At 42.0% G+C, this 19,033-nt stretch overlaps 1 protein-coding gene across 1 annotated transcript in view; it reads left to right on the forward strand.

The window, feature by feature from the left end:
• The window catches only part of ZCCHC7 (zinc finger CCHC-type containing 7), an 86,845-nt gene that overhangs the window by 58,403 nt on the left and 9,409 nt on the right, over positions 1-19,033 (forward strand). The window contains exons 6-7 of the mRNA XM_086867133.1: positions 199-369; positions 7,849-7,884. Coding sequence (XP_086723259.1) covers positions 199-369; positions 7,849-7,884 — 207 coding nt within the window. The remainder of the gene's footprint in view (positions 1-198; positions 370-7,848; positions 7,885-19,033) is intronic.

A 19,033-nucleotide genomic window follows, 5' to 3' on the forward strand; every position in this document is an offset into this window, starting at 1 on the left:
AGAGACACAGGATTGCCCTCAGAATAGTTGTCGCTCCAAGTGCTGAATTGTGTGAGTGGTGAGGCTGTGCCGGCGAGTCCGGGTGACGGCCAGCTAGCCCACCCAGCTACCCCAACACACCCGTGTGGGGGCAGGAGAGCCGGAAGGATCTATTGAAACATTGTCACTTAACATGATTCTGTTTTTATTTCTCCACAGAAAGTTCCCCCGTGCTGTCTGTGTGCGGGAAGAGACCATCTGCAGCACAGCTGCCCAGCACGTTTCTGTCTGAACTGCTGCTTGCCCGGGCACTATTTCAAGGAATGCCTGGAGAGAGCCTATTGGAACAAGCACTGCAACCGCTGCGACATGAAGGGCCACTATGCTGATGTGAGTATGGCCCTCGGCACAGAGAGCGGCTGTGGTTTGTTTTGTGTCTGTCAGAAATGGAATTTACAATGGCTACAATCTCCTTCTGTTTCTCTGCTTTTACATCGTGCCTATTTGTATAAGCACATGAAAATCCTTTAGTCCTTATACTATCAGAGTTTTCACAGAGAATGGTTCAAAGAAGACAGACCAAAGCATTGTCAACACTTGGTCTTTAGTTTGCTTCAGTTTAGCAGTGGTGGACAAAAATGTCCTTTTTCTCCAGGAATGAAATGTGCAGGGAGGTGGAAATCAGGAGACGCAGTATCTGCGAGTGTAGCAGGAAGATGTAAAAAGTAACTCTGATGCATCAGGGCTTCCAGACTTGTGGCTTCCTCACTATGATCAGATACTAATACGTAAAAATACTATGAGAGAGAAGTAGTTTGAAGGCTTTGAGTTTGACAAGATCTACTAAAGTAAAACATAGAATTAAAGGGAGAACAAATGTAGTTGTCTCTTTCTTTCATCTTGTATTACATTATTATGGTTTTTATGTCACCAAAATTCAGTCCCGTATGTAACAGTCAAGCTGTTATGATATTTTTTCTCTTTAATTAAATACAAGAAAGAATAAAAGGCAAACAGATAATTTTGGCATGCAGGCACATTTCAGTTTCCATCTATAGATACGGCCTATGTGTTTGTTTTTCAAATACACCTGTGGGATTCCATAAACACTGGATTTTTTGAAACTCAGAAATATTTTAATCTCTTTCTTAATCTCTACTTCCTGCCTTTATTTCTTCTGTTTGGTCAAAGAGCATGTCACAGTAGTACATAAGATGTGCAAAGGACAACCAGCATATTTGGGAGTTGCTATTTCTTATGATATATGAATGTGTTCCAGATGTATCCAGATTACAGCTAATGTGCCCACAATATGTTTAAAGAATATGAGTTGTACATTTCTGCACCCTAATTCTGATAGGCAGTGAGACAAAATTGCCATCTGCAATGAAGCATCTTTTCTTGGCCATCTTTTCTCCAGATTTTATGTCATCAATTCTCATTAACTTTTCTTTAAAGAATCATGAGTGCTCTATCATACAAGCATTTAAATCCTGCCTGAGCCATGCAGGTTATCAGGAATATCACAGCATTTTTTCTGCTCATTCTGCTCCACTTTAAATAAGAAAGGGGTTTTTTTTTGAAACTTTGGGCAGTTCTTGTTCACTCCTGCATGGGAAGTGTGAGGCTGCCTGTGTCATTCACCTGTGTGAATACTGGAGCATCAGAGCAGGAGCTCACCTGCCCAGTCCTCAGAGAGAGAGATGGCATGGCAGAGCAAAGGCAAAAGAGTCAAAACCAACAGTAAATCTTGCCTGAGATCACAGCAGAAAGCCTATGAAGCCAACAGATGATAAAGACATGAAAGGAACACTTGGACAGGACAAGGGTGCTGCTGATGGCCTAAAAAAGGGGTTTTTTTCATCTGGGATGTTCATAGCAGAAGGAGCCATAGCGGTGGCATGTTGGGATGGGTGTATAAATATAATATACATGGGGTGATTCAAGGCTGCTTTTGTAAAGGAAATCCTTCTCAGGCATCTCTGGAGTTCTTCAAAGGAGCAGGTTGACAAGCAAGTGCACAAACATGATCCAGTTAACATAGCCTACAAATTCCAAAGGGCATTTTACAAAATTCCTGACCAAAAGCTTTCAAGCAAGCTAAACAGGCATGGAGTAAGAGAATAAAGGTGGGATATGCTAGTGTGACATGGGAAGGGGTGAACAATGGGGTGACAAGATTTGCTGGGAAGACTGAATTACTTACAGAGTCAGTGCTGTGAGCCAGCTGTGCAGAACTGCCCAAGAACTATAAGAATCAGTGGGAGAACACAGTAAAATGGCAATTGAAATTGAGTGGCAAAAATTGTAAAGTAAAATAATCCCATTTTGGCATATGGAACAACAGGTTCTGCATATTACTGTTCAGGACTCAGATTCTAGTTAGGAGACATGATTCCAAAAAAAATCAGTTTAGTCTTCACAAACTGTAAAAAAAAAAAAAAAAGCTGGTGAAATGGTAGGAGTCACCAGGAAAGCAGGAGCACCTGGGCACAGCTTTGGTCCCTGTCTTCTGTATCCCTCAGCATGGCCCACGGCTCCTCAGCCTCCAAAGGAGGTATCAGAGGGAAGGGTCTATCAAGAGCTTCAGAATCACCTGTAATTGTGAGACAGTGGTCAGGGATCACTTGTTCATCATTTCTTCCAGTACACCTGACAAAGGCAATAGAAGCCAGGCTGGGAAGAGACAGTCCAAGATGACTCTGTGTGGTCAGCAGCAGACCTGGAGGCACCTTACTGAGGGGGGCAGGTCTGCCCTGCTTCCAGAGGAAATGGGAGCAGTTCCTGGAAGAGAAATCAGAGAATCCTACAGCACCAGGCTGGAAGGGATTATGAATCATCTGATCATCATCCCCAACGTTTCTTGGCAAAAGCATTGTCTATACACAGGACAGCGCAGCCAAATCCCCAGAGTGTCCAGTTTTGGGGAATCCACCACTTTCCTCAAGAGATGATTGTTCTCATAGTGAGAAGTTTTCTCCTGTGTCCACCTAAGATCTCCCCAGGAGTGACTTGTAGCTATCACCCCCTGTCTTTCCCATGTGACTCCTTCTAAAAAAGGGAAATCCCCATCTTCTTGTTATCAAGCATACGTTATGAAATGCTTTGGATGCTCAAAAGAAGTTTAATTTGTCTTTCTCAGCAAGTTTACTCCCTTTACTGTAAGAAAGAGGGTGCAGAACAGGGTCTTGTGCACAGAGTCTGTCACTCAGATTTTCCACTTTGGTCCAGGAGTGAATGTGAGGCAGTTCAAGGTGCTTCACCTAGTTTGGTTAGGAAATATTCAGTTACTTAAAACATTTTATGGTCATACATTTATGATCTGCTAGATCTGTCTCTTCTCCTGAGACAGTGCTGAGAGCATACAGAGTCCTCTTAGCTGGAGGTGTACTGGAAGCAGACAAACCTCGCATGGTTTCCTTGGGAGGGTTATCAGAGGAGCTGCTCTTGACTGATTCAGTGGCAGTTTGGTGTATGTCATGAACCTTGTGGTTGGTGTTCAGCCTCACCTGCAGCAGGGGTGAGAGGAAGACTCCATCAACAGGGGATGTAGCAGGGAGCAAGCAGGCAGATCAGGCAATGTCTCCCTGTACACCTGGGAAAGCCAGCATGCGGATGCTTGTTGAGCTGGAGGGGCTCTCCCAGGAGCTGGCAGACAACAGTGCCCAGGTGCTTGGTGTCCTACAGCCACACTGTGTCTGATGGCCCCATCCAAATGCCCAAATATCCTTGTTGTCAGTGCTCCTTCCCATGAATCAGCTGGTTCTTCAACTGGCATCTTCTCTGTGTGTTCTGACAACTTTCTGGGCGTGCAAACCACCACTGGTCTCTTCTCCCCAGATGGGTTCCTTCTGACTTTGTTGCTTCTGGCATACTGCTGTGGGCTTGGATGGAGCTGGAGGTGCTGGGATCATTTCTCAGGGGGCAGCTGGTGTCCACGTGGCCCATTTCCCCTGGGCACAGAGGATGGTGTTTGCTCTTCTCCTGAGCTCCCCAGTGTCCTTCCCCACCCCTCACGCCTCTGGCCGTCCACATCCACCCAAGGGTGAGCATTGTGCTACCACCAGCCAGGGCGACACCAGCTCTGCCCGCCCGGCGCCAGCGCCGGTCTGCACTGCCAGCGTGGGGAGAGGTCTCGACATCTGCTTGTGCAGGAGTGGTTTTGAAGGGAAGCATTGTGTGTTTTCCGCGGCAGTTCCCATGTGGAGGTGATGAAAAGTGTGTGTTTTGGCAAATCTTTTGTTTTATTGTGGTGGCTTGCAGCGGGGCAGCTCCAAGCAGCCGCTGCCTCTTTGACAAAGCACCAGAGGATTCTGTTAAAAAGTTGTGTTTAGTAATTGTAGTCGTCGTGTCAGACCATAACTGACTCGGAGCTGAAGGATTTTTGCGAGATGAGTAGCTATGCCAGCAGGGACCCAAGTCTCCTGGGCCAGCCGCGCTCTCATTAAGATTTGCCGCTAGCCGTGGCGGTGTTCGGCAAGTATGTGACGTGCATGCTGTTATTGTATGCTTGGCTTGTCAGCCTGCAGCTTTCTGACACTCACTTATGTCACTCTTTATTCAGAGACGAAGAAGCTTTTGATAATTTGACAAGACAAGCTCTTAAACGATCTAGGTCATGGCCTTCACTGTCTGTGATTGTGAACATATTTCCTGAAAGCCCTGTCACTCATCACAGCTACATTTTCTCCCGGGGAGCCGCAGGCCCGTCCCGGTCTCCTGTCAGCGCGTGCATTTTGGTTATTCATACGCCAAATACAGTAGCGGGGTTTTCGCTCGCCTTTGGCCGGCGCTCGCATGTTAGCGGGGCTAATCCGCTCCCCGCCCGCGCCCCGCAGCGCCGCCGTCGAGAGCCCTCTCGGCGCGAGGCAGACGCCCGGCCGAGGGGAGCGGAAAGGAGGAAAGGCCGCTTAGTGCCGGTTTTGTGTTTGCTCATTGTTGTGGAAATATGAGAACTGGTGGCAAGGGCCTCGTCTATTGAGCTCTCGAGTCCCGGTCTGCTGTCAGGGGCTGTTTGAGATTGAGTGTTTTATTTTCTTTGATGTTCACATCGGAGAATAGGGAAGTGGGAATTAAACAACAGATGCATTAAGCCGTTGTTCTGGTAAAACAATAATTAGCAGCGGATAGAATTCAATATGGGTGAAAATGTGCGGCACCCAGTCTCGATTGTGCCGTTACGGCGCCCTGCGCCGGGGCAGCCTCGGGCGCGCTCCCGGCCGCGGTGACACGGCGCGCCAGGTGCGGGGACAGTCCCGCGCCCGCGCGCTCCCCGCCCGCGTGGCGGCACTGCCACCACCCTCCGGAGTGGCACCTTCTGTGCTGGTACATCTAAATGCAAGTAAGGTCAGACCACTGGGGCAGGAAATAAATGCAATTTTATTTTAATGTAGTTCATCATGCTGCTATAGTAGCTGGGTACCATGAGGGCTTTTCTTTAAACGAGGGCCATTCGTGGTTAAATTCTTTTAAATAAATAAGCGAAATCATGGGGTTGGCAGGGGCTGTGTCTGGCTATGCTCTCTTCCATAGCAAACCTCTCTGCTTCGTTTGAGGAGCCGGTGTTTGGTAGTAATTGTTAATCATACTATTTGTCATTCCACGATATAAAGGGGCAGACAACAACCCTGAGCTGGTGCGAAGTAATGGAGGTTCCTGGTTAAAAGCATCATCTCTCAAAAGCTGTTATTTAACAGTGACCCCTCCTCAGCTGTTGTACCCCACTTCCTAATGGTTAGCAGTATTACCCCAAGTCACCACCTGAATGGAGGAATACGCTTAGTGTTCCCTCACCACCTTCATCCTTACCTTGTTTTGGTTTTCCCTTGCCCTGAAAACATCCCTGAGGATAACACCCACCTCTGGACAGCACCACGAAGGGGCTGGGGCTGTGCGTCTCCCAGGATTTTGAGAAGAGCTCTGCCAACTGTGATTCGCACTCAGAGCTACGGATTTTTGCTCAAAATGATTTCTTTGTGTCCAGAGCAGGAAAAATACCTAACCAAACAATTATTCAAAAATAAAGCAATTTTGATGATGATGATGATCTTTAAATAGGAAGTCGTGTGAGTAAAGGTCATACCACAGAGTGGCATTTTGCCAGTATAGGACAACTCGCTGATTGCAATTGTTCAACCATATTAGCCTGGGCACACTGTGGTAATCGAAAAGTATCCAGAACTAATGTATAATAACTGCCTGCTACCCCCGAGCCGGACCAGCACAGCTGTCCTGCACAGCTGAAACCTCCTCAGGTCCGAGGGAGATGCTGAGAGCTCTGGTACAGTATTTTTACAGGCTAAAGAGTGTTTTATAGATTGCCTCTCTGAACCCTGGCTAAGTCAGGGAAGGAGGAAAATCCTTTTGTTTGTGTTCAAAGACAGCTTGAGTGTGTTCAAACTGTCAGACCCTCGGTGAGGAATGTGATGTCCTTCACACATTTCCTTTATAGAAATATTAATATAAAACTCAAATATTTACACACAGTATTTGAGTAAGGGAAGAGATGTTGAACCATTACACAGAACAGATTGTAGATTCTTCTGCAGACAATTATGTTACTGGTGGAATGAATAATAAATAATATCATTTCCATCACATCTGGGAAAAACACACTGTATGTGCCACAGGGTGACTGGCAAAAACTTGGATTTTATTTTGAGAGATACTGGTTGTGGTGTGGGGTTTTTTTTAATTAACACACTCCATCAAAATAAAAGAAGGCAAGAATTTGGGCATGAGTGAAAAATTTTGTTCGAAATCTAAAGAAATGTTAATAGTACTCATTTGCAAGTAGTCATGAGGCTTTGAAATTGCAGCTGCAGCATATTATGGAGAAGCCGTGGAATACTATATTTCTTTTTAAAGTACTTAAAATGAACATTGGCAAACCAAGTTGCTAAATGCTCAAATGAGTACGGTGCTGTTCTAATAACAGGGTAAATGTGCTAAAGAGAAGTGAAAGCCCTCCACTGCAGTAGCTGTGCACCAGAATGACAAAAAGTGCTACAATTTCCGCGTCTGTCTGTGACTCAGGGGCCGTCAGAAATATTGTACATTTTGTTAAAGCATTAAGAATCCCTGAGAGAGCCTTAGTGACCACCAGCATGTTCTGATTGTGTTTTAAAGATCCATGTTTTCCTCTTTACTGTCTCTCATGTGTCCCTCAGGTCAATTGTGTCACTGCTGTGACTCAAAAACCTGCTCTGATTTTTTTTTTTTTTTTTTTTTTTTTTCCAAAAGGGTGTACTTAGGACTTGATGTGAAAGTCTGGCAATTAAAAAAAATTTAAAAGCAAAAAAAAAAAAAAAAAGCAAGCAAGTAATTGTAAAAATAGCAACATTAAAGCAATCTGTTATGGTTCTTGTTTACAACTCATCTGACATGAGGCTGCTAAGGATTATTACATGTAACAATTATATTTTGATTAGGAAAGAGATACATACAAAAAAGATAAAATATTTCTGTTCCTACATGAAAGGAAGGTACCTTGTGATTTAATTTCCAGAGTGTTATGTAAATTTAAAATGTCAGAAAATGTAGAATTTAAATCCGCCCCTGTTTGTTTTGCAGCATTAATGCTTCCTACAGTCACGAGCACGCTGCTCTCCCAAACTTCTGCCCCTCGGAGAAAAAGGGCAGAGAGAAAACTGTTACTGGCTTTCTGACAATGGCAGGGAGTGTGTTAAACCAGTGTAAAATTCAATTAAACTGTCTAGCCGGGTTTTTGAAGCTGAAATGCAGACCCTTTCAGTTAAGCTTCTTATTTTCCTGTGACCGACACCAGTGGATACTGTGTTATGCCAAAACCAACAGGCTGTAAAGCACCTTGTTTCATGCTCCTAGCTGATCAATATTTTTATTTTCCAGGCTTGCCCAGAAATATGGAGGCAGTATCACCTAACAGTAAGTAGAAACACCTTTTTTATTTTCTTCTACACCCAACCTATTTACTCCTCTGTGAACTGCTGACCATAAAATATAGATAAGCATCTTCTCTGAGAAGATAATAAACATCTGAAGAGTTTTTGAACTGAAGAATGCAATGAAACACTGCCACTATTTTTTAAGCATCTTTAAAACTTCTGATTTCATTTTAATTCTGTATAATTAAATTAGTGCTTTACTTCTCTCAGTGACCACATTTACACATAGTTAGAGCGTTAAATTTTAAGTTGGGATGCATAGTAGAAGCAGTAATCCCATCTCAGATATCCCAGATGTAGGTAATTAGTCACTCTGTGTGACAAAGCTTTTTTCTTAGATGACTGAAATAAATCTCAGTTAGAGCAGAGACATGAATTTGAGGAAAAACAACTCAAAAACTTTTGCAGATAATTTATAACTAGTCAGGATATAGTTGCGACTGCTTATTCGGCCTGTCTTAGTTGATTGTTAATCCCTGAAACAAGAAAATAAAACTTGTTAAACTGTACTGATTTATTACTTAAGATTTTTCCTCATATGAGAAATAGATATAAAAATAAAACAAAGTGCAGAAAAATTTGGTCAGTACTGAAACCTGGTACCAGTAAAAACAATTTCATGTATTGGTGTCACATACACTTAAATGTATTAATTTCTAAAATCGTCAAATGTAAAAACACCTTTAAAAATCAGGGGTTTGTTGTTCTTCTGAACTTTTGCTGTCATTGTTCCCCAGATCGGCCTCACATGTATTTCGCTGTTACAGATAATTAACCCCGTTCTCTGCTATAAACAAAGTAGAAAAGTTTCTCCACTACTTTTCTTTTTAGATCTTCTGCTTTTTCTCTGAAGCAGTAGATGGGATGTGCTTTTTAATTTGTACTGCCACCTCTTCATGGCAGTCGAATGCTCTTTTTCCTGCTTTTTTCTTCAAAATTCAATGAATAGAAGAAATCTGCACTTAAAATCTCTCATTTGTGTTTTGTGCATAATGATTCTAACACAAAGATCTGCCCTGGCAATCCTCCACCCTTCCTGAGAATTTACTTTTAAACAGATTTGGTAAAGACTCTTTGTTGGTTTGGTTGGTTTTGTGTTTTTTAAAGAAAAACATTATGAGCAAAAAAAAAATAGTGCATTTCCTGAGTATTTCTGTTTGTTTTATTTTGTTTTGTTTTGTTTTGTTTTGTTTTTAAATCGGATGAAGGAAAAAAGTAGATACTGTCTTTCCTTACAATCCCTAAGGGTGCATGTAAAAACAATTTTTGAAATGTTTGTAACACTTGTTACTTAATAATCAGATAGAAATAGTTGGTGCAGTAAGATCCTGGGTTCTATTTTTCACTGAGATAGAAGATGTAATTTAATTTTAGTTTCACCTGCTACTGAAAATTCCTCAAAAAGCGAGTTACCATCAACACTTATAATATATTTATGTCTGTAAAAAAAAAAGCAGGGCGTAGCTTAAACTTGACCAAGTGCTGTACTAGGGCAAAATTTGAGGTATCTGGCAGTAGGAAATTGTTTCTGTGGATTTTGTAGAAGGCATTCAGGATTTACATTTAATGTAAAGTAGAGCTAAGGAAAGGTGACAGAGCAAGTTCTTGTTAGAAAATGTAGTGGCTACAAATATGGACATATTATTAAAAGTACCCATTTGTACTTTTATACAAATTTATAGTGCATTTTAGGGACATTTTGAAGCCTGGTCAAATATGAACACTCACAGATTAATTGATATTGCATCAGGCCCTACCTGCTGATAAACAGACTTTTACTTTGCAGTGAATTACAGATTATCTGCAAATAACATACACATTTTTGACACGTGAGAAGTGTTTTACACACCTTCATTTTTTGTGTGGGAAGAGTACCTTTGGCTCAAAGTTACATTAGCAGTTGGGTTAAACCTGGAATTTAAAAATTTATATGGTAAAAGACATGGTTGATATTTGCAATAAGTAAATTGAAAGAAACTGCATTATCTGAATTGTTTAAAATTTATCTTTCATTATTCTCTTTCAATATTCTATTTTGTAGCCAAAACAGAGAAGAAGTAAATAATGTTCTTTCAAGGAACAAAACTTCTAAGTTATAATTATATGTAGTGTTTAAATATATATATTTTTTTTTTTATATATATATATAGCTGTAGGATTGCAACAAAAAGCCATGTTTTTTTTCTCTCATCAGCACAGTAGTATTTCACCATAGAAATTATCTTACAATTTTCCTGTTTTAGAATAAATATTTCAGCACAAACGGGATAGCAGCGTTAAGAAAAAAACCACCTGTTTAAAACAAAAGTGCTGTTGTGACTGTCCTGGCCCACAGAGGCTGCCCAGCTGCTGGGGGCCACAGAAGAGCTTTTCCTGCGCTTCAGCCAGGGATACAACCAGAAGACTTAAACTGGTTTTGGTAACTTGGTGGTGAGCATCCCACATGCAGGTCCATGTACATGCAGATAAACTCAGTGGTTCCGTTTTGTGATAATACATCAGATTTTGGCACTGTTCAGAGAGGGCTGTCACAAAGTTTGTCCTAATGTTTTGCCTTCTATAAAGTATTCTTAATTTCTGTTAATGCTGGTGAAGAATCACACGGCCTTGCGCCTCTCTCCTTTATGAGGCTTTTGGTTATTTCATTAATTTTCCATCACTTTCCTAGGAGATGGACTGCCATCTATTGACTCCTCAGAGCCCCTGCACTGTGTGCGGGGCCACTCCAACAATGACTCAATAACAAACCCATTCTGCTCTGGGGGATGGTGCTGGGGATTGTTGACGTTGGCCATGGAGACAAATTTGAGCACATTGCGAATAATTTGTTGTATGGGTAGAAACATCTTATTCCAACCAAAACAGACTGCCAGTGCAAGGGATCTTATGAAGAAATGGCAAAAAGGATTGTAAGTGGAATATTTTAATTTGCCTTTTGATGGAAAAAAAGATTATCATAAGGCATTCAATGAAGTCTAAATCTAGGGGCTCTGTGATAATCAAAGCTTTATAAGTGGCTGAAAGTACTTTCTTTAAGCTTGTTCTTTCAACTCTTTTAACTAAAATTATTCTGAAAAAAAAAAAACAATGAAAGCAGAAAAATCCAACTCCCACTGTGGTTTAAAATACTTTTTAATAACCTCTTTAAGACAGTGATTTAAAACTTTTACAGATAATTTTACAGTTACATGCTCTCTGTATTTCTCCTGTAACAGAGAAGGGCAATTATATTTGTCAAAATATATTTCAAGTTTTATTCATGCAGATACCTATTTGCAGTAAATTGGTTCCACGCCTACTAACGTTTATCAAAGTGGTTATTGTCAATCAAATAACAGGACAAATATTTCTTTGACAGACTCAGGATAAGCAGTTTTGGTCATAGCTTGCTGGAGTGTCAGTGATGACATGTGTGATTTTTTTGGGGCAAGGCACTGGGAGGCCTTGTTGAACTCTTTGTTCTGAGTTATGAGGAAGCTTAGCTTACAACCCTGACTTCCTAAATGCTCCACAAGCCCAGAGAAACACGGCCCGTGTTCCACAAGACATGCCATCACATCCCCTCTCCACCCTAAGGGTGTAGGGGTGCACAGAGCAGTGCTTTTTCATCCTCAGAGCACTTGGCTTCTCATCTCTTTTTCTTGTCACTTCAGATTTCCGATATAAATGTAGTGATATTTATTATGCATTTTAATTGGAAGCCAGGTTATAGCCTTCTAACAGACAAAAAAGATAAACCCTAAATAACGCTAAAAAAATCAGTGGAAAAAGTTGTGAGAAGACACCCAATTATTTTCTTTTGTTTGTTTCAAATTTGTAGTTTATTCTTTTAAAAAATACAGTATTTCCCCTCAAGTTTGACCTGCTGCCCGTCCACCTGGCTATGTGGCCTGAGGAGGGGCAGGGCTGGGGGTCATCTGCAGTGCCACAGTGACACATTCCACAGTGGCCAGCCCTTGTCCCCTCTGCTACTGGTGTGGTCAGCCCGGGGCTCTGAGCCCAAGGCTCTCGCTGGCCATCTGGGGAGCGCCAAGGCCTGCTCTGCCCACACTGACCAGCGGCTGCGGCCTCGCTCCCGGCCTGTGCTCTGCGGGGCCTTTGTGGCCTCTGCAGCCTGCTGAAACTGCTGCTCGTGGTAGCGTTTCCACACAGCACATGACATCACTGGAGAATAAAGAGGAAATTTCTTTATCATCAGTGCATAGACACCCTGTTTTGCTCTGGGTGTGCGCTTGCACCAATGCCGGGAGGCTCCGAAGTCTGTCCCGGAGTCCCCGCAGTGCATGGCAGTGCTGGTGCGGCAGCCAAGGAGGGGCACGGGGCTGCGGCGTGTTTTGGTGTCAGATGGAGAAGGTCTGGCTGCAGATCTCACACATCTGCCTTGGCAGACTGGCTGGTGCCACACAGGAACGGATGTGGCCAGTTCGGCCCGGCATCAGGATGAGGCTACCACAGTCAGACAGGAATGAACAGTTCAACTGTTAGAATCTTCTTCCCTAAATATAACTGAGTAAAGAAATTCTGTCCCTAAAATGGGCCGAGCAAGTTTTTTATTTTCCTGAGGTGTTTCTTGCTATTGATGTGTGTGTTAAAACATAAATCCCACTGGGACAGAGTGTTTTCTTTCTGTAGGGATGTCTTATTTTTAATAACCCCTTCCTGCCCTGGTGCCACTCCAGCTAGCCACGCTGACTCGTCTCCGTGCCCTGCCTTCACCAGCCTCGTCTGTGTGAACTCTCCCAGAGCAAGATGGCCACCAACAGAGCTTTACAACCATCACAATTTCTAATTAGCAGAACCTATAATTTAACACACTTTTTGACAGTTTGTTAATCTTAATTTTAGTCCACTTACATAAAGGACTACGAGGAACGAGGAACTGGCAGATTTGGCCCTGTGTATGGAGGACACTAAGGGACATGTGTCTTTTGTGTTTAAATGTTGCGCCCAGATTTCTTTGTGTGCAATATTAAAATTCCTCGTGGCCTGCTACTTTTTTTTTTAAGTGAAAATGTAAGCTATATCCCTGAAAGTCAATTTCTGTCTGTTACAGTATGACTTCCAGAAAGGGAAAATTAAAAATAATACACCCCTGGCAAAAAATATTTAAGCTTGAGAGAGAGAGAGAGAGAGAGAGTGGGTATTTGGTTTCCAGAGGTTTTTTTAGGTGTTGAGCAGTGAGGGAAGGGATGGGTTTAGGGGTATTTTGGGGAGGAGGTTAATCCCTGGTTTCCATGCAGCTGTGGCTGTGACATGGCCGCAGGGCTGGCTCCACTGGCTGTGACACAAAGCCACAGACCATGGGATCAGCGTGCTCCTCTGGAATGCCTCAGCACCTGGCCAGTTTCTCTCCAGGTGTGTCACAGCAATTTCTAGCACCTCTAGGAAAAAAAAACAACAAAACACAACAGTCTGTTTATGAAATGAGCCATGTGTTTCTCGTATTTTGGAATCCCAGAGTGGGCCCTCATGTGCCATAGCTTCAGTATCCATTCAGCAGGATATTTTACAGGGAAGGCAACTGAGAATTCCCAGGGATATGGATTTAGGGTGAAGATGACTCTGGCTCCTGTGAGTTTTGGGGCACATGAACACCTGGAGCATGACAGTGTCCACATACCTGCTTGGGAGATGCTTGGGTTTGTGAAGATTTTCTGCCCTTTGAGAGGTTGCTTGCCCCAATAGCTGGGGAGGAAGCTGGGGCAGAACTTGGCTAGCAACAGGCAGATATTTTGGTTTAAAACTCTATGTTGTCGAAACCTTTACCCCTCTTGCAAGTGGTTTTCAGTGTCAGGGATGCTCCTGACATGCTGCCAGCCCCAGAGAAAGCCAGCGGGTCAGAGGGGGTCAGTAAAATCCTTGGCAAAGGGATTTTATCGTTTATTTTCCCCTACTAATTGTAATTTGCTGTGTTGCCACTCACTTTCAAGTTTCAGATATTTTCTGAGACTATCAGAAACCTAAACCCCAAATCTTTTCCTGTTGGAAAGGAATAATATTTCACAAAAGATACTCTTTCTGATAGCTTTTCTTTTTTCTTTTTTCTTTTTTTTTTCCAGAAAACAAAGACAGTTTCAGGTACTGAAATAACGGTTAGGTTTATGAGTTCAAAGCAAATGCTATAGCTTTCATTACCAAAACATGCTAGCTAAAAGTTCTATCCCGATTTTTATTTGAAAGGTGTATTTAAATTATAATGGGGAAAATACATAGCATTAATAACCCTGTATAAATTTTCCGCAAGGACCTGAGTGGACAATTTGGGTGGGATGCAGAACCTTCCATCAGCATGGGTATCACCTGCCACTTGCCTTCATCATGTAGTAACCACAGTAGGAAATGTCCTGCTTCCTCTAACCTTTATCTGCATCGTGCTCTTCTGCACCTGCTCCCCAGAAAACAAAATAAAAGGTGCTTTTAAATTGAGGGTGAAAGAGAGATTACATATTGACCAAAAATTGCAGTTTTGTATATTTCTGGAAACAGTCTGCAAAATGGGGAGAGAGTAGAATAGGAAGCTCATGTGACTGAACACTTCTGTGATTTCGGGGCTCCAAATGACATTGTTGTGGTGTTTGCCTTGGAGAGCGGTGTCACTCGGAGAACCCCGGCTTCAGCACGCATGTTGAAATGGTGTCAAGAAGCATGTTGGCTGCAAAAGCAGTGTCTTTCAGACACTGTGTGTTTCACATCTGACTGGGAAAGGGAAAGGGAGAAGAGCAGGGGATGGAAATTAATGTATTTTATTATTTGAAATCTCTGCTAAGCTACCCCCCGCGTGCCTCAGACGTTCTTTGTGCAGTACTTGACATTTGGTGACGTGTTCCTCCAGTTCAGCACACCCGAAACCAGAGAGGTTTGGGTTATTTTTGTGATACACCAAAGCTGTTGGGTGAGGGGTTAGTTAATGAAAGAATAATCAGGCAAGGTTTGCTGCTGAAATATTTCCCCTTCATATACTCAACTGCAGTTCTCATAAGGGAAAGGATTAAGATGATGTTTTTGTTCACTGCGTACAAATTCAGCTTAAAGATTTCACCTCTCTTTCATTTAGTTTGAAAGGGCAAACTTACGCAAGCAATTATTATCATTATTTCAAGTATTAACCATCTAAATAAGGAAGATAAAATTTTCAAGCTAAAATGAGGTTTCAAATGCATTTTTAAAATTTGAGAAAAAAGAATTCTGTGCCCTCTTTCTGCAGTTAGTGCTATGTATGAATATTCATATTAAAGTTCCTACATTTTGAGAATTTCTCCAGAATTTATCCAAACTTGATATGAAGGCATCTTTTTAAAGTTTTGTTAGACTTTTGAACCAGTCTCAAAATTCTGTAGGAAACCAAAAATCATCTGCAAACTTAACAGTCATTTTAAAATGTGAAAAGAAATCACAGTTGCACATAATATGCATAAACGCCATGAAATGGATTTTGGTGCATTTTTGTATTGCGAAGTGGAAAAAGTATAAGAAGTCAGTAAATCTGTTTTCACTGCGTGGTTCATCTTGCTGGTGATTTGTGTGTCGCAGCAGCCCAGAGCTCGCGCTGCTAAGACAGTAACTTCCTCAAGTTATGCTCGATCATGTTAATAATCTACGGATTAGGGTTTCCTAAAAATATTCACTGATTTAATTCCAAGAGGGTCTATCATGTCAATGATATTAATACATCTTGTTAGGTCCTGTCATGTGTATAGAAAAGTTTCTATCCCCGTGACAGAATTATCCTGATTCTGATTTCAAGTGTTGAAGAATCAGGTATAAAGGGAATTAAAGGAGCCAAGGGCCTGCACAGAATGGGGAAGAACATGGAGCCATGAGCAGGTGCTCTCAGAGAAGCCTCAGAAGGGTGTGTGAGGTGTGTTGTGTGTGCACACATGCTGTGCCACACACCGAGGGCTACAGAAGGACGCATCCCATGGAATTTTTGGCTACAGGGGAGTGAAATTGGGCCTTGGGTTGGGCTCATTTTTCAGTGTTGAATTTGGGTTAAATTAACATTTGACATACCCCAAGAGCCGTGAGAGTGACTCTGCAATGGGCAGAGGAAGCCCCCCGTGAAGAAATGGGCTCTCCAGTCTATGTCTGTGCTGACAAGGCCCCTTTCCCTGCTCCTTGGTGTCTGCTCAGTGCAGTGCTGCTCAGCGTGGAGTGCCATGGTGGCAATCCTGCCCAGTGTGGGGCCGTCAGGTGCTGAGGAAGAGGCATTGTTTTTACCCGAAAGCAGGTGAGGAATTCGCAAGGGTCCCACTGCCTGGTTTGGAGTTTCTTATGGTTATGTCTGAAAGTGATTTGTCTTTTTTTCTTCTTTTTTTTCTTTTTTCTCCCCTCAAACTTGCAGTTTCTCCACCTATAGTCTGCTCACCTTGTAGCCAACCGAAAGTATTTTTGTTTTGTTTCTTCACTATGCAGTTAATTCTGTTTCTAAAGAATTGTTTTAACTTCTTTTGGCACTTAAAAAATGGGGTGATGAGCAGGAGTACAGAGACTGCAGAGTTTCTGTGCGCTGTGTGATAACCCTGAAATAACTCATCCTTTAAAATTAATTGCTCTGAATTTGAATGAGATACCCAGTTTCTGTCTGAGTTGTTTTGATGCCTGATGAGAGCTGCTTAAATTCATTCTGATTTTCTGATGGTGGCATTAGGAAGGAAAGAGAGGAAAAATGATATCATTGAGATACTCAAAAGTTGGTCTGGAGGAAACTGTGGTCAATAGCATATTTATATCGTGTGAGAGAGCAGAAATCTGATATGCTCTGATCCATTTTTAGACACTGTATACTATTCAGGAAATTCCAAGTCATATTAAAGTAAAAATTTTATGGAATTGAAAACAATTTTTAAAAACAGATGTGCATAAAGGACAAGGAGAAGCTTTTGTTTGTCAGTGTTGTATACAAGCTGTCACAGATTTCCACAAGGACATATTCAGGATGAATGTCACTCGTCATGAGTCTTGGTGCAAATAACCGCTATTCCTGAATATCTGTAATGCTCTTTAATGGAGAGCACATGAAAAAATTATGAGAAAATGGATAAACATTTTCACATGCTCTTGGTATGTTGGAAATGTAAGGAAAGTGCTTCTCTAGAATTGTATGTTATTGAAGGATGCTGCATGCTGAAACCCAGCTGCGGGGGAGTTTAAAGGGAAAAGGTTCAATTATTATCTATTTGAAATGTACCCCAAAACTCACTTCTAGCAAACTGATGCATTGCCCACTTGGCATCTCGTATTCTTCAGCAGAACAAAAAATGCTTCCCATGTTTACTTCCATTTTAGCTGTGATTATAAATCACTTCCAAAAAAATACTTATTTAGTGTCTATTTATCAAGAAATACCTATTAAGAATGCTCCCCTAAGAAAGTTACTCAGATGTGGTACTTCCTTCTTTTGGGTGCAATGGTGAGGAATGATCAATAGATGACATAAAGATTAAAGTGAGAGAAAGGAAGCTGTAAATCATCCAGAATGACAGTAAAAATTAAAACCTTGGGGTTTGTCAGGCTCCCCCGTGTATTGGCTAATAAATATAACTGTGCTTTAGTTCTGTTCATCTTCTGATTTTACAGGCTTTGCAAATGTTTGTTCTCAGATTAATGTATAAATGTATGTGTAACTATGCATATGCTTAGCACAGGGGCAGCCGGTGCCATGCCCTGGCAGATATATAGATATATAGAGATATATAGAAACATTTGACCAATCCCCTAATAAACATTCAAATAAAATATACATGTCCCAGTGCAAGAGTCTCCTCCTCCCCCTTCTCCTCCTCTTCCTCCTCCACCTCCTTCTCCTTCTTCTCCTCCTCCTCCTTCTCCACACAGTCTCTCCCCACCTCCCCCACCCCACTTCAAAGCTTGTGGTCCTTTCTCCATCCGTGTACTAAAAGGTTTCTTTGTGAGCCAGGCCATTTGTCCGTCATTGTTTGGGGCCCAAACGGTGGTAAAATACCCTGTCACCGATCTGGAGCACGGTGAATGGCAGCTTCTCTCCGGACAATTGGCGGCGGTGCCGAGAAATATTCCTGAGAGGATTATTTAACCTTTCAATTTAGGGGGCACAAAGCCCGGCTGATTAATGAACTTTCTGATGGGCGCCGATAAGCGGATCTATTTCTTTATTTCCTCCAAAAGTGATTCCTTCTCCTGTCCCATATTACTATAATCTTAAACATAAAATGTGGCAAATAGATTAAAAAACAGCACTAAAGAGTTTATCTGGCTAGCAAACTGAAGGAGCTAAATTAAAATTGGTAATGAAAGCAGTGGCTGAGCCCTGTATATGGTTTTTAAATGCGCTGTGTATTTTGAAGAGACTTATTCTCCAGCCTGCCTGGTAATGACTGCTTTGGGTGCGCGGTCCGGGTCCAGCTTCTGTTATCCCCCCAAAAAAATGAGTTGTGTTATCTGGATGACTGCAGACACATATGCATCCCCCTTTCTCACTGCATGGGCAGACAAGGTCGATAGCATTACAAGGTATTTGTGGCAGTGCTTGTTTCAGTTTTCAGAGCTGCCAGTTTTCAGCCAGATTTGAATTACAAAAGAAGAAGCTGGCATGAAAATTGAAAGGGTTTATCGGCTAGTCTGAAGCCTCATAGCACATTGCTTATTTATGCAGTCCATTTGCACCAGGAAATGTAAAAAGGAAATACATTTTAAAAATAAGGTCATAAAGACCCAGATATGTTTAAGATGGCAAATAAAATATAGATACCTATAATATCTTTCCAGGAAACGATTTCACTTAATGTTGCACATTACTTCAGAGGAGCATTTATGTTACTGTCATAAATTTGTGCGTTTGTGTCACCATACAGATAGTCCCCAGGGATTAGGAACGAAGTGTTTGCTAACTTACTTTAAAATTAAAATAGAAGGGGAGATAGGTTTGTAGTTTGAGAGACACATCAGGAATAGTTGGAGTTTAATGTGCCATCGTTTTTAAATAACGTTTTGCATTCCCTGTAAAATTAGCCATGGACGGCTAGAGAGATGCCACCACCTTTGGAGAAAATTGGGATGCCTTTTAAACCATGAAGATTTTGAGGCATTCAGGGATTGTATTGTTGTTATCCTCACTATCTTGCATGCATTCATTTTCTCTATGAACTTGAGGG

This window comes from Cyanistes caeruleus, chromosome Z, assembly GCF_971803275.1.
Source record: "Cyanistes caeruleus chromosome Z, bCyaCae1.hap1.1, whole genome shotgun sequence".
NCBI lineage: Eukaryota > Metazoa > Chordata > Aves > Passeriformes > Paridae > Cyanistes > Cyanistes caeruleus.